The sequence below is a fragment of the Cherax quadricarinatus genome, unplaced genomic scaffold (assembly GCF_038502225.1).
Source record: "Cherax quadricarinatus isolate ZL_2023a unplaced genomic scaffold, ASM3850222v1 Contig2833, whole genome shotgun sequence".
NCBI classification, from domain to species: Eukaryota; Metazoa; Arthropoda; class Malacostraca; order Decapoda; family Parastacidae; genus Cherax; species Cherax quadricarinatus.
This window is the reverse complement of record NW_027197859.1, coordinates 8,627-34,379: the sequence shown is the minus strand read 5'-3', so window position 1 is coordinate 34,379 and position 25,753 is coordinate 8,627. Positions and strand designations below refer to the sequence as shown.

The window sequence follows — 25,753 nt, the reverse complement described above, 5'->3', positions numbered from 1 at the left end:
ACTGTATATATTAAAAACAATTTAAAAGTTGTCCCACTTTCTTGTAAAGAAATGAGCACAAGTTACATACATTAACCCTTAAATGGTCCAAACGTATATATACGTTTTTTCAACATCTGAAAGTATGTAAAAAAATGTAGATCTTTTTTTTTGTTTTACATGTGAAAACGTGTAAAAAACTTTTATCTACATTTTTTTTTGTTATATTTGAAAATATGTAAAAAAAAAGTAGATCTACTTTTGTAGCTACGAATTTGAACATCGATCTGTTTGGACCTTTTAAGGGTTAAAAGAGAGAAGCTATGTAGCGTAAGAGAAGGTTTTACATTAAGATATTCAATAATTCAACAAAATGGAAACAAAACTTACCCTTACTTTTTGGAAACCTGGGATCGTAAGCTGGCTCCACTTCTTCCACATTACTAGAGAAAAAAAAAATCAGAAAATGAATGTTGTAATGAATGAGAAATCAGTAGTACACCATTATCTCTGAGATATGACAGTAATATCTACAACAAGACCCCAAAAAAAAGAAACACTTTCACCATCATTCACACTATCACTGCCTTTGCAAAGGTGTGCAGATACGATAGTTTAAATGTCACTCCAAACAGCAAATATCTGAAACCCCTCCTTTAAAGTGCAGGCATTGTACTTCCCACCTCCAGAACTCAAGTTTGGCTAACTGGTTTCCCTGAATCCCTTCACAAAATATTACCCTGCTCACACTCCAACAGCTCGTCAAGTCCCAAAAACCATTAGTCTCCACTCATTCCTATCTAACACACTCACAAATGCCTGCTGTACGTCCAAGCCCCTTGCACACAAAACTTCTTTTACTCCCTCTCTCCCTCCATCCTTCCCTAAGATGACCCCTACCCCTCCTTCCCTTCACTTAACATTTATACACCCTCACAGTAAAACTATTACATACAGTTGTTGACATTTATATAGTGTATAGTATTTATCTAAATTGCTACCATAGATATATACTGTGATGTAATAAGATATATCTAGTAATTTTTCATTCAATATAAAGTGGTGATAATATCTTTGGATAATATCCTGAGTATGATACAGGTGAAAACACTTCATTTTCTCATTCCATGGACTTAAACCAATGCTTCTAAAGCAGGTCATCATATAATCAAGATCTGCATCAGGTGATTTTCTCCTACAAATAAATAAAAAATGCACTGCTTCAATGGATGCCTTAAATATTAAACACAGCAAAATGCTGCAGGCATGGTCTATCAGTAGTTTCTGGAGTTCAACTCTTAATAATCCAAGGAGATGAGGATGGAAGGATAAGTAAGCTGGTAAGTCACATATCAACTGAGGTTAGGTTAGGTAAGGTGCATCAATAAACAGGACAAGTGTTTCCTGACGTGGGTCTTAGTCATATGATGACCAGCATCTGACTGAGGCCTTCTGCAGGGTTACCAATCCACCTTTTTAAAAATTATGCTTATGATTATAACCATTTTAAGAAGATTAAATGAGAAAGAAACAGCATTAAATTACTCAGTCCAACCAGTATACAAAGCTAAAAAGTCACAGACCTCAAACGGTTTAACATTCTCTAATTGTACCTATGGCACCCCTAATTTTTGCTGTATTTCTTCTCTTCTCACCTGTACATAAGTTGTTATAACAGTGTGCAGATTATAATTCTGGCTCCCAAATATTGTATAAGCACAGATAATTAGAAATTATTTTCTTCTCCATTCCAGATCATTCAAGATACTTTGAGCAGCTCTTAACAGTTTTGAATATGTTATTGATCCTACACAGGCAGTAAGTAATCCTTGAATATTTTCTTGCTCAGATGGCTCTTTCTCCTTAAAAACTTATGATGCAAGACTCACTTGTATAAAAACATAAGCAAAATTTCTATGCATATTTTCCTCATTCCATACTTACCTCTGTTCTAACTTATCATTGTCCCATTCTCTGCGCCAAGCTCCTTCATGAGTACGCCCTCTTATTAATCTCTCTTCATCTATTGCTTCTCTCTCGGCTTTCCATCGTTCATATTCATGATGCTGCCCATGACCCTTTGTGAAAAATAATATTAATTTTATTTTTTTTAACAAGTTGGCCGTCTCCCACCGAGGAAGAGTGACCCAAAAAGAAAGAAAATCCCCAAAAAGAAAATACTTTCATCATCATTCAACACTTTCACCTCATTCATACATAATCACTGTTTTTGCAGAGGTGCTCAGAAAACAACAGTTTAGAAGCATATACGTATAATGATACACAACATATCCCTCCAAACTGCCAATATCCCAAAACCCCTCCTTTAAAGTGCAGGCATTGTACTTCCCATTTCCAAGACTGAAGTTCGACTATATAAAAATAACTGGTTTCCCTGAATCCCTTCACTAAATATTACCCTGCTCACACTCCAACAGCTTGTCAGGTCCCAAATACCATTCACTCCTATCTAACACACTCATGCACGCTTGCTGGAAGCCCACACCCACAAAACCTCCTTTACCCCCTCCCTCCAACATCTTTGAGGACGACCCCTACCCCACCTTTCTTCCCATACAGATTTATATGATCTCCATATCATTCTTTGATCCATTCTCTCTAAATAAACAAATCACCTCAACAACCCCTCTTCAGCTCTCTGACTAATACTTTTATTAACTCCACACCGTCTCCTAATTTCCACACTCTGAATTTTCTGCATAATACATATTTACACCTCACATTGCCCTTAGACAGGACATCTCCACTGCCTCCAACCATCTCCTCGCTGCAGCATTTACAACCCAAGCTTCACACCCATATAAGAGTGTTGGTACCACTATACTTTCATACATTCCCTTCTTTGCCTCTATAGATAATTTTTTTTGTCTCTACATATACCTCAATGCACCCCTCACCTTTTTTTCCTCATTAATTCCATGGTTAACCTCATTCTTCATAAATCCATCCACTGACACATAAACTCCCAAATATCTGAAAACATTCACTTCTTCCATACTCCTCTTCAATTTGATATCCAATTTTTCTTTATCTAAATCATTTGATACCCTCATCACCTTAATCTTTTCTATGTTCACTTTCAACTTTCTACCTTTACACACTCTCCCAAACTCGTCCACTAACCTTTGCAATTTTTCTTTAGAATCTCCCATAAGCACAGTATTGTCAGCAAAAAGTAACTGTGTCACTTCCCATTTTGTATTTGATTCCCCATAATTTAATCCCACCCCTCTCCCGAACACCCTAGCATTTACTTCTTTTACAACCCCATCTATAAATATATTAAACAACCATGGTGACATTACACATCCCTGTCTAAGACCTACCTTTACCGGGAAGTAGTCTCCCTCTCTTCTACACACCCTAACCTGAGCCTCACTATCCTCATAAAAACTCTTTACAACATTTAGTAACTTACCACCTATTCCATATACTTGCAACATCTGCCACATTGCTCCCCTATCCACTCTATCATATGCCTTTTCTAAATCCATAACTGCATTGAAAACTTCTCTACCTTTAACACATTGACGTGTACTTGGCTCTGTGAAGACCTGTTTGCGCGCTCTCTAGAATTGAAGCAAGATGCCCTCCATCGAGCAACTTTACCAACAGCTTAAGGAAGAATTGAGGTTGGCGAATATGGAAATTCGGCGACTGACCGAGGAAAACAAAAAGATTCGGAGTAGTCCTCCTGTTTTGAGTCCTCAGGTCAAGAAGGGAAACTGGTCAGTGGCTGGACAGCAGGGAAAGAAGCTGACGATCAAGAAGACGAATGGAAAGGTAGAAACGATGAAGAAGAAAGAGACTGCCGTGGAAACTGTTGTGGAAACATCCAATACATTCTCAGTGCTACCCGACGAATGTGAGTCGACTACTGGGAACGACACGACGAAAGACATTAAGGAAGGTAAGAATATTGTTGTTGTTGGGGATAGCCAAGTTAAGTATATGGATAGGGCGTTCTGCTTGAAGGACAGGAGTAGGAGACAGAGAGTTTGCTTTCCTGGGGCTGGGATGGAGGATATTGTTAGCCGTCTGGATGACATCATGAGAGGTAATGGGAGTAATCCTATTATCTGTCTCAGGGCTGGAGGCAACGATGTTGGCAGACATAGGAGTGAGGACCTGATTAGCAGGTATAGGTCAGCAATAGAAATAATTAGGAGTAAGGGTGGGAACCCTCTCATATGTGGTATTTTGCCAAGGAGGGGAGTTGGAAATGAATGGTTGTCCAGGGCAATTGGTGTCAATTGCTGGCTGGACAAATACTGTAAGGAAAATGCGGTAACATTCATTGACAACTGGGACCTCTTCTATGGCAGAAATGACATGTATGCTAGGGATGGGGTTCACTTATCTAGGTGTGGGGTGGGAGCACTGGCAACTGCAGTGGAGGGAGCAGTTAGGACTTTAAACTAGGAATAGTTAGTGGTATGGGTTTTGGCAGGAAAACAGTGAAGTCCCAGTGTAGTAATATTACGAGTTCTAGGGGAACTAGTAATAATAAGAACAAGATAGATATTGAAAAGCCAGGGACCTTGGGTGATAAGGACAGTAATAGGTTTAGTAGAAAAATAGAAATGAGCAGGAAGGGTAAAGAGAAAGGAGAGTCTTTCAATGTTTATTATGCTAATTGCCGTAGTGCTAGGAATAAGATGGACGAGTTGAGATTAGTTGCTAGTGTAGGTAACATTGATGTATTTGCCTTAACTGAGACGTGGTTTAATTCAAAAAGTCGGGACATGCCTGCGGAATGTCATATTCAGGGTTGTAAATTGTTCCAAGAAGATAGAAGTATTGGGAGGGGGGGTGGGGTGGCATTGTATGTCCGAGATCGCTTGAACTGTTGCATAAAAACGGGTATTAAGTCTGAAGTAACACATACAGAGTCTGTTTGGATAGAATTTTCAGAGGGGCATGAAAAACTGATTTTAGGAGTGATATACTGTCCCCCAAACTTAGATAGGGACCAAGGGAAACTACTATGGGAGGAAATTGTTAAGGCCACAAGGCACGATAATGTAGTAATTCTAGGAGACTTTAACTTTAGTCATGTTGATTGGAATTTCTTGACTGGGAATTTAGAATCATACGACTTCTTAGAAGTATTTCAGGATTGTTTTTTGAAGCAGTTTGTGACAGAACCTACAAGGGGAAATAATCTGCTTAACTTAGTTATGGCAAACAATGAATCCCTTGTTAATAATTTAGAAATTTCAGAGGAACTGGGTGCTAGCGACCACAAATCAATTACATTTAGCATTGAATGGAAGTACGATAGTAGCGATAACTCAGTAACAGTCCCAGATTTTCGCTTAGCAGATTACGATGGGCTTAGAGAACACTTATCATCTGTTGACTGGGGTAACGAAGAGAGCTATCAATATGACAGTTTTCTGAACACTATACATGCTGCTCAAAGAGCGTTTATCCCATATAAAGAAATTAGATCAAATAGAAATGACCCAAAATGGATGAATAATAGGCTCAAATATCTACTAGGGCATAAGAAAGGAATTTATAGGCGTATCAAAAGAGGTGAGGGTCATCTTATGAATCAGTATATTGACATTAAGAGGGACATTAAAAAGGGGATAAGAAAAGCTAAAAGGGACTATGAAATTAAAGTTGCTAGGGATTCTAAAACTAACCCAAAAAGTTTTTTCCAGGTCTATAGAACAAAAGTTAGAGATAAGAAAGGTCCCCTTAAAAATAACTATGGGCACCTTACTGACAAAGAGAATGAAATGTGCTTGACTTTAAATAATAATTTTCTCTCAGTTTTTACACAGGAAGACACTAACAATATTCCAGTAATTAATTTTTACAGTGGGCTAGAAGAAGATAAATTATGTAACACCACAGTCACTAGTGAGATGGTTGTGAAGCAGATAGACCGACTGAAGCAAAATAAGTCGCCGGGTCCTGATGAGGTTTTTTCAAGGGTTCTTAAGGAATGCAAAATGGAACTCTGTGAACCATTAACTAATATTTTTAATTTATCTCTTCAAACAGGTGTAGTGTCTGATATGTGGAAGATGGCTAATGTAATTCCTATTTTTAAAACAGGGGACAAGTCGTTACCGTCAAATTACCGCCCAATAAGCCTGACCTCAATTGTAGGCAAATTGCTAGTCAATTATAGCTGAGATTATAAGTAGCCATCTCGATATGCATAGCTTGATTAATGATACTCAGCATGGATTCACAAGAGGCCGGTCTTGTCTAACTAATTTATTAACTTTCTTCAGTAAAGCTTTTGAGGCTGTTGACCACAATAAAGAATTTGATATTATTTACTTAGATTTTAGTAAGGCTTTTGATAGAGTTCCGCACCATAGACTGTTAAAGAAAGTGGCAGCTCATGGCATTGGGGGAAAAGTGCTCTCGTGGATCGAGTCATGGCTCACTGACAGGAAGCAGAGAGTGTCCATAAATGGGGTTAAATCCGAGTGGGGATCTGTAACAAGTGGCGTTCCACAGGGATCAGTCTTGGGCCCGTTGTTGTTTATAATATATATCAATGATCTTGATGAGGGAATTACTAGTGATATGAGCAAATTCGCCGATGACACAAAAATAGGTAGGATAATTGATTCAAACATAGATGTTATGGAACTTCAGGAGGATTTAAACAAACTCTATTCTTGGTCAGAAAAGTGGCAGATGCAGTTCAATGTAGATAAATGCAAGGTTCTGAAGCTTGGGAGTGCCCATAACCCTAGTACTTATAAGTTAAATGATGTAGAACTTAGCCATACAGATTGCGAAAAGGACTTGGGGGTTATGGTGAGCAGCAACCTTAAACCAAGACAGCAATGCCTAAGCGTACGTAATAAGGCAAATAGATTACTGGGATTTATATCAAGAAGTGTAAGCAACAGAAGTCCGGAGGTCATACTGCAGCTTTATACATCATTAGTAAGGCCTCACCTAGATTATGCAGCTCAGTTCTGGTCTCCGTATTACAAAATGGACATAAATTCGTTAGAAAACATTCAGCGTAGGATGACTAAATTAATACATAGCATTAGAAATCTTCCTTATGAAGAAAGATTGAAGACTCTTAAGTTACATTCACTTGTTAGACGAAGAATGAGGGGAGATCTGATCGAAGTGTATAAGTGGAAGATAGGTATTAATAAAGGGGATATTAATAAGGTCTTGAGGATGTCTCTCCAAGAGAGAACCCGCAGTAATGGATTTAAATTAGATAAGTTTAGATTTAGAAAGGACATAGGAAAGTATTGGTTTGGAAATAGGGTAGTTGATGAGTGGAACAGTCTATCTAGTTGGGTTATTGAGGCTGGGACTTTGGGTAGTTTCAAATCTAGGTTGGATAAGTACTTGAGTGGGAGGGGTTGGATTTGAGTGGGACTTTCACATCAGAGCTTATTTCTTGGGTGGCATTGAAAATTGGGTTGGGCAAATGTTTTGTTAGTGGGATGAATTGTAAAGGACCTGCCTAGTATGGGCCAGCAGGCCTCCTGCAGTGTTCCTCCTTTCTTATGTTCTTATGTAAATACTGTTCACATATATGCTTCAATGTAAACACTTGATCTACACATCCCCTACCCACTCTAAAACCTCCTTGCTCATCCACAATCCTACATTCTGTCTTACCTCTAATTCTTTCAATTATAACTCTACCGTACACTTTTCCTGGTATACTCAGTAAACTTATTCCTCTATAATTTTTACAATCTCTTTTGTCCCCCTTCCCTTTATATATAGGAATTATACATGCACTCTGCCAATCCCTAGGTACCTTCCCCTCTTTCATACATTCATTAAACAAAAATACCAACTGCTCTAACACTATAATCCCACTGCTTTTAACATTTTTGTCATGATCCTGTCAGTTCCAGCTGTTTTACCCCCTTTCATTCTACGTAATGCCTCATGCACCTCCCCTACACTCACATCCTGCTCTTTTTCACTCCTACAAGATTGTATACCTCCCTGGCCAATGCATGAAATTACCACCTCCCTTTCTTCATTGACATTTAACCCTTTGACTGTTTACGCCGTATAAATACGTCTTACGAGCCACTGTTTCTGACGTATATATACTCAATAATTCTAGCGGCTTCAAATCAAGCGGAGAAAGCTGGTAGGCCCACATGTGAGAGAAAGGGTCTGTGTGGTCAGTGTGCACCACAAAAAAAATCCTGCAGCACACAGTGCGTAATGAGAAAAAAAACTCTGATCGTTTTTTTGGATTAAAGCGCCGAATTTGAGGTGTATTTTCGTATAGTATTTATCGTTGTATTCGCATTTTCATGGTCTTAGGTGATAAAATGGAAAACATATTACAGAAATAGAGATGATTTTCATTACTTTGACGATGAAAACGACCTTGAAACTGAGCTCAAAGTAGCGGAAATGTTCGATTTTTACCAATGTTCAGGAGTAAACAAATCACACCACATGTCCAATACACGTCAACTGGGGAGTCTACTATTCTTTCACTAGTGCACTGATATTATTTATACCATTTTTACAATAATGCAGTTGTCTGCATACCAGTAAATTTTGTATTTTTTTTATATGAATAAAAAATCAAAATAGAAAGCAATAATAATATAAGAGGGGCCTAGAGATGTGACTAATGAACAGAGGATATGTTATTTTAGTGCCAAGAATGTCTACCTTGTTTATTCTGGACCCTATTTTGAAATTGGCATCTTTTTTAATTTGCGTGAAATTGGCCAAATTGCCAATTTCTGACCACTATATTGGGTAGTTCAAATTGGTAAATGGGCGGTTTCTTGTACTCAGCTGATAGATAAAATGGAGTTCTAAAGAAATAGCTATGAATTTGGTCAACTGGAACAACGGAATTGGCTGAAACCAGGGCTCAAAGTCGGCAAAATCGCCGATACGCATATGTTGCCGAGACCACTAATTTCACGGGAGCGTAATTCCCTGAGTTTTCAACCAAATTTCAAACTTTTGGTGTCATTACCATCGGGAAAAGATTCTCTATCATTTCATAAGAAAAAATTTTTTTTCTTTTTCAAAAATTTATCGACATAGAGTGACAGTTTCAGAAAGGGGCCTGCGACAGTCAAAGGGTTAAGAGTTCCTCAAAAAATTCCCGCCACCTACCCAATACCTCCATCTCCCCATCTTCTAACTCCCTTACTCTGTTTTTAACTGACAAATCCAATTGTTCCCTAGGCTTTCTTAACTTGTTTAACTCACTCCAAAAATTTTTCTTATTTCCATCAAAATTTCTTGACAGTACTTCTCCCACTCTATCATCTGCTCTCCTTTTGCACTCTCTCACCACTCTCTTCACCTTTCTTTTACTCTCCATATACTCTGCTCTTCTTATAACATTTCTGCTTTGTAAAAACCTCTCATAAGCTACCTTTTTCTCTTTTATCACACTCTTTACTTCATCATTCCACCAATCACTCCTCTTTTGTCCTGCACCCACCCTCCTATAGCCACCAACTTCTGCCCCACATTCTAATACTGCATTTTTAAAACTATTCCAACCCTCTTCAACCCCCCACTACTCATATTTGCACTAGCCCACCTTTCTGCCAATATTTGCTTATATCTCACCCGAACTTCCTCGTCCCTTAGTTTATACACTTTCACCTCACTTTTGCTTGTTGTTGCCATTTTCCTCTTGTCCCATCTACCCCTTACTCTAACTGTAGCTACAACTAAATAATGATTCGATATATCAGTTGCTGGAACACCCCAAAGTGGCATTCCTGTCTTACGAATTTACTAACTTTTTTCACTAAGGTGTTTAAGGAGGTAGATCATGGTAATGAATATGATATTGTGTATATGGACTTCAGTAAGGCTTTCAATAGAGTTCCATATCAGAGGCTATTGAGGACACCTAAGCCACATGGAACAGGAGGAGAAATTTTTTCCTGGGTAGAGGCATGGCTGACAAATAGGCAACAGAGAGTTCGCATAATTGAGGAGAAATCAGAATGGGGGCACGTCACAAGCGGTGTTCCGCAGGGGTCAGTGTTGGGCCCGTTGTTGTTCACAATTTACATAAACTACATAGATGAGGGAATAAATAGCAACATAAGCAAATTTGCTGATGACACCAAAATAGACCTGCCAATTCATTCTAATGAGGACACTAGAGCACTCCAGGATGATTTGAATAGACTGATGCAATGGTCAGAGAAGTGGCAGATGCAGTTTAATATAGACAAATGCAAAGTTCTAAATGTTGGACAGGAAAATAACCATGCCACATATAAACTAAATAATGTAGATGTTAATACTACTGATTGCGAAAAGGATTTAGGAGTTCTGGTTAGCAATAATCTAACACCAAGACAACAGTGCATTAGTGTGTTCGCAATAAAGCTAACAGAATTCTTGGCTTCATATCTAGAGGTATAAAGAAATCCTCAGATTGTTTTTCAACTCTATATATCTTTGGTTAGGCCTCATTTAGATTATGCTGCACAGTTCTGGTCACTGTATTACAGAATGGATATAAATGCACTGGAAAACGTACAGAGGAGAATGACAAAGATGATCCCATGTATCAGAAATCTTCCCTATGACGATAGACTGAGGGCCCTGAATCTGCACTCTCTCGAAAGGCATAGCATTAGGGGAGATATGGTCGAGGTATATAAATGGAAAACAGGAATAAATAAAGGGGATGTAAATAGCGTGCTGAAAATTTCCAGCCAAGACAGGACTTGCAGCAATGGTTTCAAGTTGGAAAAATTCAGATTCAGGAAGGATATAGGAAAGCACTGGTTTGGTAATAGAGTTGTGGATGAGTGGAACAAATTCCCGAGCACAGTTATAGAGGCTAAAACGTTGTGTATAGTTTTAAAAATAGGTTAGTTAAATACATTAGTGGGTGTGGGAGGGTGTGAGTTGGACCTGACTAGCTTGTGCTACTAGGTCTGATGCCTTGCTCCTTCCTTAAGTGGAAGTGACCTGACTAGGTGGGTCAATGGGCTAATTGGGGGAGGGGGGGACATGGACCTGCTTTGCATGGGTCAGTAGGCCTGTTTCAGTGCTCCTTCTTTCTTATGTTCTTTATCCATCAATACATAACCTAACAAACTACTTTCATTACGTGCTATATCATACCTTATATTACTTATTACCAAACTTATTACCAAGGTAAGGTACCTAGGGATTGGCAGAGAGCATGCATAGTTCCTTTGTATAAAGGCAAAGGGGATAAAAGAGAATGCAAAAATTATAGGGGGATAAGTCTGTTGAGTGTACCTGGTAAAGTGTATGGTAGAGTTATAATTGAAAGAATTAAGAGTAAGACGGAGAATAGGATAGCAGATGAACAAGGAGGCTTTAGGAAAGGTAGGGGGTGTGTGGACCAGGTGTTTACAGTGAAACATATAAGTGAACAGTATTTAGATAAGGCTAAAGAGGTCTTTGTGGCATTTATGGATTTGGAAAAGGCGTATGACAGGGTGGATAGGGGGGCAATGTGGCAGATGTTGCAAGTGTATGGTGTAGGAGGTAGGTTACTGAAAGCAGTGAAGAGTTTTTACGAGGATAGTGAGGCTCAAGTTAGAGTATGTAGGAAAGAGGGAAATTTTTTCCCAGTAAAAGTAGGCCTTAGACAAGGATGTGTGATGTCACCATGGTTGTTTAATATATTTATAGATGGGGTTGTAAGAGAAGTAAATGCGAGGGTCTTGACAAGAGGCGTGGAGTTAAAAGATAAAGAATCACACACAAAGTGGGAGTTGTCACAGCTGCTCTTTGCTGATGACACTGTGCTCTTGGGAGATTCTGAAGAGAAGTTGCAGAGATTGGTGGATGAATTTGGTAGGGTGTGCAAAAGAAGAAAATTAAAGGTGAATATAGGAAAGAGTAAGGTTATGAGGATAACAAAAAGATTAGGTGATGAAAGATTGAATATCAGATTGGAGGGAGAGAGTATGGAGGAGGTGAACGTATTCAGATATTTGGGAGTGGACGTGTCAGCGGATGGGTCTATGAAAGATGAGGTGAATCATAGAATTGATGAGGGAAAAAGAGTGAGTGGTGCACTTAGGAGTCTGTGGAGACAAAGAACTTTGTCCTTGGAGGCAAAGAGGGGAATGTATGAGAGTATAGTTTTACCAACGCTCTTATATGGGTGTGAAGCGTGGGTGATGAATGTTGCAGCGAGGAGAAGGCTGGAGGCAGTGGAGATGTCATGTCTGAGGGCAATGTGTGGTGTGAATATAATGCAGAGAATTCGTAGTTTGGAAGTTAGGAGGAGGTGCGGGATTACCAAAACGTTTGTCCAGAGGGCTGAGGAAGGGTTGTTGAGGTGGTTCGGACATGTAGAGAGAATGGAGCGAAACAGAATGACTTCAAGAGTGTATCAGTCTGTAGTGGAAGGAAGGCGGGGTAGGGGTCGGCCTAGGAAGGGTTGGAGGGAGGGGGTAAAGGAGGTTTTGTGTGCGAGGGGCTTGGACTTCCAGCAGGCATGCGTGAGCGTGTTTGATAGGAGTGAATGGAGACAAATGGTTTTTAATACTTGACGTGCTGTTGGAGTGTGAGCAAAGTAACATTTATGAAGGGATTCAGGGAAACCGGCAGGCCGGACTTGAGTCCTGGAGATGGGAAGTACAGTGCCTGCACTCTGAAGGAGGGGTGTTAATGTTGCAGTTTAAAAACTGTAGTGTAAAGCACCCTTCTGGCAAGACAGTGATGGAGTGAATGATGGTGAAAGTTTTTCTTTTTCGGGCCACCCTGCCTTGGTGGGAATCGGCCAGTGTGATAATAATAAAAAAAAATTCTTTCTACACAGCTTAAATAACCCTTTCAGGGTCGAGAGGCCCTCTCCTCAACTCGTTCTCAGGGTCGAAAATTTTTCGGAAAAAAATTATTTTTTTCTTATGAAATGATAGAGAATCTTTTCCCAATCATAACGACACCAAAAGTATAAAATTTGATGGAAAATTTACAGAGTTATGCTCTTGCGAAGTTACCGGTCTCGTCGATGTTCATGCTTCGGCGATTTCGCCCACTTTGAGCCCTGTTTTCGGCCAATTTCAGTGTACTAGTCGACAAAAATCATATCTATTTCATTAGAAATCCATTTTTTCTATCGAATGAGTACAAGAAACCACCCATTTACCGATTTCAAGTATCCAATAAAGTGGTCAGAAATTGGCAATTTTGCCAATTTCACACAAATTTCAGAAGATGCCAGTTTCCAAATAGGGTCCAGAATAAGCAAGAAAGACATTCCTGGCACTAAAATAACATTTTCTCTGTTCATTAGTCACACTCCCAGGCCCCTCTTACATTTCTTTTGCTTTCCACTTTGAATTTTTATTCTCACAAAAAATAGAAGATTTACTGTTATGCAGACTACTGCATTAGTGTAGAAATGGTATAAATAATATCAGCGCACTTGTGAAAGAATATTAAACTCACTAGTTGACGTGTATTGGACGCATAACATGATTTGTTTACTTCTGAACTTTGGTAAAAATCGAACATTTCTGCTACCTTGAGCTCAATTTCAAGGTACTTTTCTTTATAAAACAAATCAAAATCATCTCAATTTTTGTAATATGTCTTCCATTCGATAGAATGAGACCAGAAAAACTAGAATACAACCATAAATACCATACGAAAATACACTGCAAAGTTGCTGTTTTAAACCAAAAACACAGTCGGAGTTTTTTTCTCATTATGCACTGTGTGCTGCAGGATTTTTTTTATACTGCGCACACTGACCACATAGACCCATTTTTTCATATGTAGGCCTACCAGTTTTATCTCACTAGATTTGAAGGCACTAGAATTTAGGCATTCTAGTACGTCAATAACCCTGGTGCATAAGCAGTACTAGTACGTCGGAAACCCTGAAAGGGTTAAAGGCTCCCCATTTTCATTTACCCCTGGCACCCCAAATTTACCTACTACTCCCTTCACAACATTTTTACCCACTTTAGCATTGAAATCCCTAACCACAAGTACTCTCACACTTGGTTCAAAACTTCCCATGCATTCACTCATTATTATTATAATCATGGGAGAGCACTAAACCCGTAGGATTATACAGCGCATGAGGGGGGGTTGGAAGGTATTCAGATTCGATTCAGGGAACCAAAGCACAGATCCAATTCCCTAGATCAAGAGCCCCTCACCAGCATCAAGGAACCTCCCTTGAGGGGACGCATTCACTCAACATTTCCCAAAATCTCACTCTCTCCTCTACACTTCTCTCTTCTCCAGGTGCATACAGTGGAACCTCAAAAATCGAACTGCTCCCAACTCAACCAATTATGTAAGTGTATTTTTGTAAGTGCTTTTATAAGTGTATTTTTGAGGGTCTGAAATGGACTAATCTAATTTACATTATTCCTGATGGGAATAAATTCGTTCGGTAGCGACACTTGAACAGCCTTCTGGACCGAAGAAAGTTCTACATTTGAGGTTCCACTGTATATGCTTACTATAACCCACTTTTCACATCCAACCTTTATTTTACTTCACATAATCCTTGAATTAATACATTTATACTCCCTCTTTTCCTGCCATAGCTTATCCTTCCACATTATTGCTACTCCTTCTTTAGCTCTAGCTCTATTCAAGACCCCTGACCTAATCCCATTTATTTCTCCCCACTGAAACTCTACCACCCCCCAGGACTCCAGCTTCTTCTCATTCATAACATCCACAATCATCTCTTTCTTATAATTTGCACAACATCCATGCACATTCAAACATCCCACTTTGACAATTTTCTTTTCTTTTTAGTATGCTATACAAGAAAAGGGGTTACTAGCCCACTGTTCCCGGCATTTTAGTTGACTTCTGTAACACGCATGGCTTACTGAGGAAAGATTCTTATTCCACTTCCCCATGGATATAAAAGGAAAAGCAATAAGAACAAGAACTTTCTTACTTTCTTTCAACACACCGGCTGTATCCCACCAAGGTGGGGTGGCCCAAAAGAAAAAATGAAAGTTTCTCCTTTTACATTTAGTAATATATACAGGAGAAGGGGTTACTAGCCCCTTGCTCCCGGCATTTTAGTTGCCTCTTACAACACGCATGGCTTACGGAGGAAGAATTCTGTTCCACTTCCCCATGGAGATAAGAGGAAATGAACAAGAACTAGAAAGAAAATAGAAGAAAACCCAGAGGGGTGTGTACATATATGCTTGTACATGTATGTGTAGTGTGACCTAAGTGTAAGTAAAAGTAGCAAGACGTACCTGAAATCTTGCATGTTTATGAGACAGAAAAAAGACACCAGCAATCCTACCATCATGTAAAACAATTACAGGCTCTCGTTTTACACTCACTTGGCAGGATGGTAGTACCTCCCTGGGCGGTTGCTGTCTACCAACCTACTATTATTATTATTATTATTATTATTTTCAGATTCATGTGAAATTAACTAAAGCACATTAACAAATTCGAGGTAGTAGGTTGGTAGACAGCAACCGCCCAGGGAGGTACTACCGTCCTGCCAAGTGAGTGCAAAACTGAAGCCTGTAATTGTTTTACATGATGGTAGGATTGCTGGTGTCTTTTTTTTCTGTCTCATACACATGCAAGATTTCAGGTATGTCTTGCTACTTCTACTTACACTTAGGTCACACTACACATACATGTACAAGCATATATATATACAACCCCTCTGGGTTTTCTTCTATTTTCTTTCTAGTTCTTGTTCTTGTTTATTTCCTCTTACCTCCATGGGGAAGTGGAACAAAATTCTTCCTCCGTAAGCCATGCGTGTTGTAAGAGGCAACTAAAATGCCGGGAGCAAGGGGCTAGTAACCTCTTCTCCTGTATATATTACTAAATGTAAAAGGAGAAACTTTCATTTTTCCTTTTGGGCCACCCCGCCTCGGTGGGATACGGCCGGTGTGTTGAAAGAAAGAAAGAAGACATTAACAAATAAATATATGAATCCTAAATATATTTACTGTATTTATACACTACACCTTACATCATTCAATATGACTGTTATCAATTCCAGCATTAAGATTAAGACAGCATGGAAAAAATTTGTGCATTTGTGTACAAGTGCACTTGTGCATTAATGCGTACATGTATGTGTGCAAGTGAGCGAATCTGTGTGAGTGAGATATCAAAACAGCCTGCAGATAACACCAGGGTAAAGTGAGTGAAGGATAAACACCATTATTATTACAGGACCCTATTATATTTATAGGAAAGTACTTAACCCATAAAGTTCATGCAATGATACATGCTTATAGTGTCCCATCTGCAGTATTCGATAATGATTTCTAAAAGTCTCAGTAGGTGTAGAATACTACTACCTCTTAGATCTCATTTCAGCAGTCTTACTAGGACCCCAATGGAAATAAGACACTTTATCTGACTTTTTTGGATTATCCTAGGAAATTTACAAATAGGAATGTTACTATGTATGATAATTGCACTTAGGTGTACCTTACTTACTGACTACATGTAAAGAAATATTTTCTAGCATTATTTCTACGCTACTTTTTTCATAGTTTGCATCTGTGAGCTCTGTCGATGTCATTCAGAAATTTCTTTTACAATTTTGTATCAGTTTATGATCTTAATGATCCTAGGGCGTCCTCCATTCCTTCTACTTTTGTAAGCACGTGTGTGTGAGAAAGTGAGTTACTGCAAGGGAAAGCTAGCAGTCTTTAAATGACAGATGACTACCTGTACTTACTCTTGCCCTTCCTCTGCCTCGGTGTTCAAAGTGGTTTCGTCCTCGGCCTCTTTCACGTTGTCTGCCCTTATCCTCATAGTCATCTTGATAACGCTGAGTATATTTTCCTCTCCCTCTTCCCTTACCTTTATCACTTCTTTGATCTTCATTATCATCTGGATAATATCTGATGTCTCGTGACGCAAAACTTAACTTCCCTCTTCTTCCTTCATCTCCACCACCAGCACCACAGTCACTACTTTCGGCACCATACCCTGCACCAAAATTTTCATTTTCTTGTCTTAACTTTTCATTAAATCTCCCTCTTCCCCCTCTTCCACATTCATATCCTCGTTCACCATCAGAGTTAAAAGAATTTCCGTTACTTCTCCCCCTTCCCCTTCCTCGATTAAATCCTCTATCCCCTCGGCTCCCATATTCTCCCTCAGTCTGTCCACTGTCTAGTTTCCCATCATTTTCTCCCTCACTAAAATTAAATCCACCTCTACCACCTCTCCCAATACCTCTTCCTTCCCTGTCACATGTACTTTCCATTCCTCTATCTTCCCCTGACCCATCCCACAAACTTCCTCCCCCTCTCCCACCACGTTTTCCTCTTCCTCGTCCACCTCTTCCCCATTCTCTTTTATCTCTTCCTATCTCTATCCCATCTCTATCAGGATCAGACAGAAAACGGTATGAAGGATCTGGTGGAGGACCATCATTCTGAAAAAGTATAGTACAAGCTTATAATGTGCTGAAAAGTCATAATGAACATGAAAATATTTATGAAGTCATTAGGATGTGAACCAATTGCTTGGTGATCCTAGAATTATTAGCCCATTGTTTTAGCCACTGAATGCAAAAACCACCACACCACTGGTTTGAATCCTGAGCACTCCATTAAAATTGCTTATAATGATGAACATTCATTGCTTTTGGAAATAAATGGTATAAAGTACCGACACAATGGAAATATAAACACATATGCAGTATAATGTGATCCTTTATTGACAACGTTTCGCTCACACAGTGGGCTTTTTCAAGTCACAAACAGATCTACCTGGGGTGGAAGGTACGCAAGTATTTATAGTCAGGTTCAGAATGCTGAGGTCAGGTGGAGAAAGCTGCATCTGATGATGTTCCAAGCTACCCAAGATTTTAGACTCTATAACCCCACTCGGTACATCATCAGATGCAGCTTTCTCCACCTGACCTCAGCATTCTGAACCTGACTATAAATACTCACGTACCTTCCACCCCAGGTAGATCTGCTTGTGACTTGAAAAAGCCCACTGTGTGGGCGAAACGTTGTCAGGAAAGGTAGGGGGTGTGTGGACCAGGTGTTTACAGTGAAACATATAAGTGAACAGTATTTAGATAAGGCTAAAGAGGTCTTTGTGGCATTTATGGATTTGGAAAAGGCATATGACAGGGTGGATAGGGGGGCAATGTGGCAGATGTTGCAAGTGTATGGTGTAGGAGGTAGGTTACTGAAAGCAGTGAAGAGTTTTTACGAGGATAGTGAGGCTCAAGTTAGAGTATGTAGGAAAGAGGGAAATTTTTTCCCAGTAAAAGTAGGCCTTAGACAAGGATGTGTGATGTCACCGTGGTTGTTTAATATATTTATAGATGGGGTTGTAAGAGAAGTAAATGCGAGGGTCTTGGCAAGAGGCGTGGAGTTAAAAGATAAAGAATCACACACAAAGTGGGAGTTGTCACAGCTGCTCTTTGCTGATGACACTGTGCTCTTGGGAGATTCTGAAGAGAAGCTGCAGAGATTGGTGGATGAATTTGGTAGGGTGTGCAAAAGAAGAAAATTAAAGGTGAATACAGGAAAGAGTAAGGTTATGAGGATAACAAAAAGATTAGGTGATGAAAGATTGAATATCAGATTGGAGGGAGAGAGTATGGAGGAGGTGAACGTATTCAGATATTTGGGAGTGGACGTGTCAGCGGATGGGTCTATGCAAGATGAGGTGAATCATAGAATTGATGAGGGAAAAAGAGTGAGTGGTGCACTTAGGAGTCTGTGGAGACAAAGAACTTTGTCCTTGGAGGCAAAGAGGGGAATGTATGAGAGTATAGTTTTACCAACGCTCTTATATGGGTGTGAAGCGTGGGTGATGAATGTTGCAGCGAGGAGAAGGCTGGAGGCAGTGGAGATGTCATGTCTGAGGGCAATGTGTGGTGTGAATATAATGCAGAGAATTCGTAGTTTGGAAGTTAGGAGGAGGTGCGGGATTACCAAAACTGTTGTCCAGAGGGCTGAGGAAGGGTTGTTGAGGTGGTTCGGACATGTAGAGAGAATGGAGCGAAACAGAATGACTTCAAGAGTGTATCAGTCTGTAGTGGAAGGAAGGCGGGGTAGGGGTCGGCCTAGGAAGGGTTGGAGGGAGGGGGTAAAGGAGGTTTTGTGTGCGAGGGGCTTGGACTTCCAGCAGGCATGCGTGAGCATGTTTGATAGGAGTGAATGGAGACAAATGGTTTTTAATACTTGACGTGCTGTTGGAGTGTGAGCAAAGTAACATTTATGAAGGGATTCAGGGAAACCGGCAGGCCGGACTTGAGTCCTGGAGATGGGAAGTACAGTGCCTGCACTCTGAAGGAGGGGTGTTAATGTTGCAGTTTAAAAACTGTAGTGTAAAGCACCCTTCTGGCAAGACAGTGATGGAGTGAATGATGGTGAAAGTTTTTCTTTTTCGGGCCACCCTGCCTTGGTGGGAATCGGCCAGTGTGATAATAAAAAAAAAAAATAATAATAATTATACTACATATGTGTTTATATTTCCATTCATTGCTTTTGATTTACAGTACTATACATACTAACAAATTAAACTTTTATAGAACATGGCACAGTGAATGCATCCTAGGGCCCTTACTTCAGATAGTCTCTGCCTGGAAGGCATAATGTCTGCAGGACGAGGGGGGGGAGGGTGATCAAGCATCTCACGAGGCCTGTCTGACCTTTCTGGACGAACCCTGGGCATTTTCATTTTGTATGGTTTTACTTCATCCATTGTCACTGTTGAACTAAAAATATCGGCATTTTTCTTGTCAGCTTCAATTTCCTGAAAGAATAAACACTGAATGAAAAAGAGGCAGATGGAAAAACATTTATTATTTTTTTACAGGTTAGGAGCTGTTATCCTGCATCAGCTCATTTCAAAGCCCAGCCCTATTTAATGTTGTATATGAATAGATATGAACTGGCAGATAATGATAAAAAAAAAGTGCTTTCAGAAGAGACCTTTTATTATTACAACATTTCACCCACATGTGGCCTTTTCAAGTACATATATGGAATACGTAAAAACAGTGGTAAATAAAGCAAATGGAAGAGGTGCTATGCTACCGGGTCAGGTCAGGTGCCACTAGAACAGGTCAGGTACTGTCTGCTAAGGCCAGGTGCTGTTACAGGTGGGGTCAAGTGATGCTGGGTGCAGGTAAGGCCAAGGGGTCATGTCATGGTATTTTGTATTAATATGTTGATGCAAGATTATTCATGCAGTGGGTTTTTATAAAATATACATCCCTCTGTTTCACTGTATGGTGTTGGTGAGGTTAGAAAGTGGCAGTCTCAAAATACCTGCATTTAGTATTGTGTTTTATTTGTAAAGATGTGCTTAGCCCCAGTTCATGATTAATGAAAGAGTGCTGCAGTATATTATGCATATGTTGCAAGTGTCATCTATTCTGCATGCATATTTGTGTTCTTAAAGTCTGGTATTTAAATACTTTATAGTCTCACATACATAAAAGTGATCACAACCACTACAACATGTACCACAAAGTTCTGGTATCCCTACGTTCTTGTCAAAGAGAGGTGTTTTGGTGAATTCTTTTATGGTTTTGGTAGAGAGTACAGTTACACTCATGTTGGCTTACTGGAGGAGGAAGGGGATTATGGCTGCTGCTGTTGGTCCAGTGAGAAATATTAATCATGACCCAGCAATGGTTATGTTTTCTTTGGGTTTAGGAAGAATGTTGGAGGACTTGTTTCTGTAGGAACTGATGATGTGCTCTATAAGAGCATCAGTGTGCTCTCTACCAAAACCATCAAGAAATCACCAAAACGCCTTGCCTCAACAGACACACAGGCACAGCAGGAGTCTATAGCATACCTTATGGTGGTTTTGATCATGATTATGTAGGCATGACAGCAAAGTATTTAGAGACAGTACAGTACTAGGCTTAAAGAAAACAAATGTGAACAAAATGGATGACACACAAAATGCATACATGATACATGGCAGCATAAAATTCACATATATATTATGAACTGGGAACAAACTGCTTAAGACTGCTATCATTCAGCCATCTCACCAATACCATAAAACAAAACAGAGGTATTGGTATGTACATTTATCTACATCTATTGCACAGATAATCTTGAATCAACATACTATATTAAACACACAATACCATGCTCTGACTTCCTTGACCTCGCCTTTACCCAGCATCACTAGACCTTGCCTGTAATAAAACCTGTTCTTATCCTAGCAATACCTGACCTGACCCAGAGGCACCTCACCTTCTCCACTTACCTGGAGTTTACCTGGAGAGGGTTTCGGGGGTCAAAGCCCCTGCGGCTCAGTCTGAGACCAGGCCTCATGGTGGATCAGGGTCTGATCAGCCAGGTTGTTACTGCTGGCCACATGCAAACTGACGTACGAACCACAGTCTGCTTCATTTACCACCGCTTTACATGCAGTATTCCAAGTAGTGGGTAAAGCCCCAAGTGGGTGAAACAACATTGTAGTAGAAAAAAGTTTCTTTGCTGAAAGTGTCTTTTTACTATACTATCTAAGATATACTATTACTAATACCCCGAAGTATGTCACCAATAACAGGTGTACGGTGATTTTCCCATACATCTTGACTCACTAAGGATTGAACCCAGGTCCCCTGGTAGTGAGCTGAGGACATGACCTGAGTTATGACTTATCTAAATTTCTAAAGCATCGTATGTACATACAAAATATTTATCAAGGTAAGTATGATTTCAGGTTATGGACTGAAGTAATATAGTTTTTATAATCCAAGTGAGGAAAGCTGACTACCTGATGTCGTTTACGAAGCTCTTCATTTTTCCGTCTAATATTTTCCATTTTTTGGTTGAGAAGCTTCTCCTTCTCCTCACGTGACATCTAAATAAAATAAAAGATAACTAGATTTAAATCAAATTTAATATACCAACTGTGTCAGTCAAGTCTTAATATAAAAGGTATAACAATACTTCATGATGCCTGTTTTATTCAATTTTAACAATTAAAATACAGAACAGTACAGTACACTATACTCTGTATGAGCAGTTAAAGCACAAGTTTAATTAATATATAACAAATTTTAGGAAGTAATCACAGTTAAACTACAAACTGAAAATAAAACAACTTCATTTTGTTTTAGAACATTATCATGTTCTGAGTGAAAAAGTAAAGGTGAGAAAAGCCACTTAAGACAGAACACTGAGAAGTTAAGAGACAGCCAGAGTCAGAGGAGGTCACATGTGTGCTGAAGATTAGAACATTCAGTTGGATAAAGTACTGGGATAGGCAGATACCTACAGAAGCAAAACCTGAGCAAAGATTAATGTTTGGGAAGTTGCATATAAGGGTTGATTTAACAAGATGGAATCTGTTAAGGTTCAAAGAGGAATGGTTAATTCTGGAAGAATACATTAATTAGGTATAAATCATTTGTAGTGTACTCACCCCTGAGTCAAGTGACATGATGACTGCTGCCACAAATGCAACAAACTGGAGTGAATAATAAAAAAAAATTACAAATTAGAATACACTTATTCAATATATATTTAATAAACTCTTAGATTTAATTTTTCTTTATTAAATTGTACAAAGTGATAAGTAAATTTTATAAAATACATAAGTAAAGTGAAGACAATTATTTTATTTGGAGGAAGCATAAACCCATAGGGGTTACACTACACTTAGGGAATGGGAGACAACTGGGTTCACTCTCCAAGGGGAGAGCAGATCCAATTCTGTAGATCAAGAGCCTTTTTACCAGTAACTAACATCTCCTTTGAGGGGTTTCTACACCTCAGTTTTAGTTTTCATGTTAATTTATACTACTGTACTTCTAGTTTAGCCATGATTATGCAACACATTGCAGTTTCTTGTAGCAATATAAATGAAGGTCTAAACAATACTCAAAGACATTTGATGTATTAAATTATTTTAAGCAGTATAGTTGGCAGTTCAATGAATCAGTTGTAGCACCTGTGATTGACAACCATGGAACCTGGGTGAAGATATTGTGCATGATACTGTGAAGATATTGTGCATGATACTGTGAAGATATTGTGCATGATACTGTGAAGATATTGTGCATGATACTGTGAAGATATTGTGCATGATACTGTGAAGATATTGTGCATGATACTGTGCAGTGAAGATATTGTGCATGATACTGTGCAGTGAAGATATTGTGCATGATACTGTGCAGTGAAGATATTGTGCATGTTTTCTAACATGTTTCTCCTGTTCACTTAGCATTAAGTAGGTATCTGGATGTTAGCATTAAGTAGGTATCTGGATGTTAGCATTAAGTAGGTATCTGGATGTTAGCATTAAGTAGGTATCTGGATGTTAGCATTAAGTAGGTATCTGGATGTTAGCATTAAGTAGGTATCTGGATGTTAGCATTAAGTAGGTATCTGGATGTTAGCATTAAGTAGGTATCTGGATGTTAGCATTAAGTAGGTATCTGGATGTTAGCATTAAGTTGGTATCTGGATGTTAGCATTAAGTAGGTATCTGGATGTTAGCATTAAGTAGGTATCTGGATGTTAGCATTAAGTAGGTATCTGGATGTTAGCATTAAGTAGGTATCTGGATGTTAGCATTAAGTAGGTATCTGGATGTTAGCATTAAGTTGGTATCTGGATGTTAGCATTAAGTAGGTATCTGGATGTTAGCATTAAGTAGGTATCTGGATGTTAGCATTAAGTAGGTATCTGGATGTTAGCATTAAGTAGGTATCTGGATGTTAGCATTAAGTAGGTATCTGGATGTTAGCATTAAGTAGGTATCTGGATGTTAGCATTAAGTAGGTATCTGGATGTTAGCATTAAGTAGGTATCTGGATGTTAGCATTAAGTTGGTATCTGGATGTTAGCATTAAGTAGGTATCTGGATGTTAGCATTAAGTAGGTATCTGGATGTTAGCATTAAGTAGGTATCTGGATGTTAGCATTAAGTAGGTATCTGGATGTTAGCATTAAGTTGGTATCTGGATGTTAGCATTAAGTAGGTATCTGGATGTTAGCATTAAGTAGGTATCTGGATGTTAGCATTAAGTAGGTATCTGGATGTTAGCATTAAGTAGGTATCTGGATGTTAGCATTAAGTTGGTATCTGGATGTTAGCATTAAGTTGGTATCTGGATGTTAGCATTAAGTAGGTATCTGGATGTTAGGATCCTGGGTAAGAGAACCAACCTACATCAATGGAAATATGTCACACGGTAAGTAAGTTTATTTAGGTACAGGTACACAAGTACAATTATCATACCTAGTAACACATGTTAATTACCTAGGATAATAAAAAAATAAATGATTTATTTCCACGATTTCCATGATGACACTCTTCAGGTCACTTGTTCTATCTAGGCTGGAATATTGCTGCACACTAACAGCACCTTTCAAGGCAGGTGAAATTGCTGACCTAGAAAATGTACAGAGAACTTTCACGGCGCGCATAACGGAGATAAAACACCTCAATTACTGGGAGCGCTTGAGGTTCCTAAACCTGTATTCTCTGGAACGCAGGAGGGAGAGATACATGATTATATACACCTGGAAAATCCTAGAGGGACTAGTACCGAACTTGCACACGAAAATCACTCACTACGAAAGCAAAAGACTTGGCAGACGATGCACCATCCCCCCAATGAAAAGCAGGGGTGTCACTAGCACGTTAAGAGACCATACAATAAGTGTCAGGGGCCCGAGACTGTTCAACTGCCTCCCAGCACACATAAGGGGGATTACCAACAGACCCCTGGCAGTCTTCAAGCTGGCACTGGACAAGCACCTAAAGTCAGTTCCTGATCAGCCGGGCTGTGGCTCGTACGTTGGTTTGCGTGCAGCCAGCAGCAACAGCCTGGTTGATCAGGCTCTGATCCACCAGGAGGCCTGGTCACAGACCGGGCCGCGGGGGCGTTGACCCCCGGAACTCTCTCCAGGTAAACTCCAGGTAAACTCCAGGTAAACTCCAGGTAAACTGGTGTCTTGACTGCTTGACTTTTTTGGGTTATCCTGGGGTTATTAATCCTCCACATTAATACTCCCAATAAATCTTAATTATTTTCTGTATCATTATTTGACATTATTATTATATTAGTAAATTCATGAAGGGGGAAGCGATAAACCCGCAGCACTCATACGCACATTATTATTCACGAAAGTGTGCTAAACCCATAAGGGTCATGCAGCATCTGGGGAAATGGGAAGCAATCAGGTTCGAGCCAAGTGTGAGGAGGATAAGTCCAATTCCTCGGATCAAGAGCCCATCACCGGCATCAAAGCATCTTAAGGGAACTTGACCTATTAACTAAGGTCAGTCACTTTACTTTTCAATGCAGTTCTCTCACTCCTCTCAACCTCACATTAATTACAATATTCATAAAAAATCTCCTGTCTACAATATTCCTCAAAATGTGGGTTATAAAAACAGTTCTGACTTAATACAGAAACTATCAATAATTACCTAGTGAAAAATGATTTTTGATGTAACTCTGACACAGTCCAGAGACATCAAACACTTCTTAGCGAACAATATAATCAGCGCACACATCACTCACACTTCAAATTTTATCTCCCTCAAAAAAAAAAAATTGACTTTGTGAACACATTTTTATTTATTTTATATATTTTTTTTCGTCTAGAGCTGCCGGCCGCCTGTCCTGGGATCGAACCCCGGACCCCAGCAGCGAGAGTCGCACCCGTAAATTGTGAGGTTATTACCTAAGTAATTGTGAGTTCATTACCTTTGTAACTTGTTCATCTATTAAAACTTTGGGGTCCAGTTCCTGGACCCATTATGTACCTTTGTAATCTTGTGACTACCACCCACACCACGG

The 25,753-nt window shown here is 39.4% G+C and overlaps 1 protein-coding gene across 1 annotated transcript; it reads right to left on the bottom strand.

Annotated features, from left to right (window-relative positions):
• Positions 1 to 292: 292 nt before the first annotated feature.
• LOC138851926 (coiled-coil domain-containing protein 9-like) lies at positions 293 to 25,441 on the bottom strand. Its single transcript, XM_070081473.1, has 7 exons — positions 25,381 to 25,441; positions 22,363 to 22,407; positions 21,712 to 21,798; positions 19,531 to 19,719; positions 16,670 to 17,374; positions 1,924 to 2,057; positions 293 to 422 (listed from the first exon to the last, which is right to left on the bottom strand). Exons 2-7 carry the CDS (start codon positions 22,378 to 22,380, stop codon positions 323 to 325), a joined length of 1,233 nt encoding a protein of 410 aa, XP_069937574.1. The 5' UTR covers positions 22,381 to 22,407; positions 25,381 to 25,441; the 3' UTR covers positions 293 to 322.
• Positions 25,442 to 25,753: the final 312 nt, after the last annotated feature.

Excerpts from the sequence above, each read along its gene's own strand:
- LOC138851926 (XM_070081473.1), bottom strand. Across the intron at positions 19,720-21,711 it reads AGCTTCGTAAACGACATCAG|GAAATTGAAGCTGACAAGAA; the intron begins GTAGTCAGCTTT and ends TTATTCTTTCAG. Across the intron at positions 423-1,923 it reads AATGATAAGTTAGAACAGAG|TAATGTGGAAGAAGTGGAGC; the intron begins GTAAGTATGGAA and ends TTTTTTCTCTAG.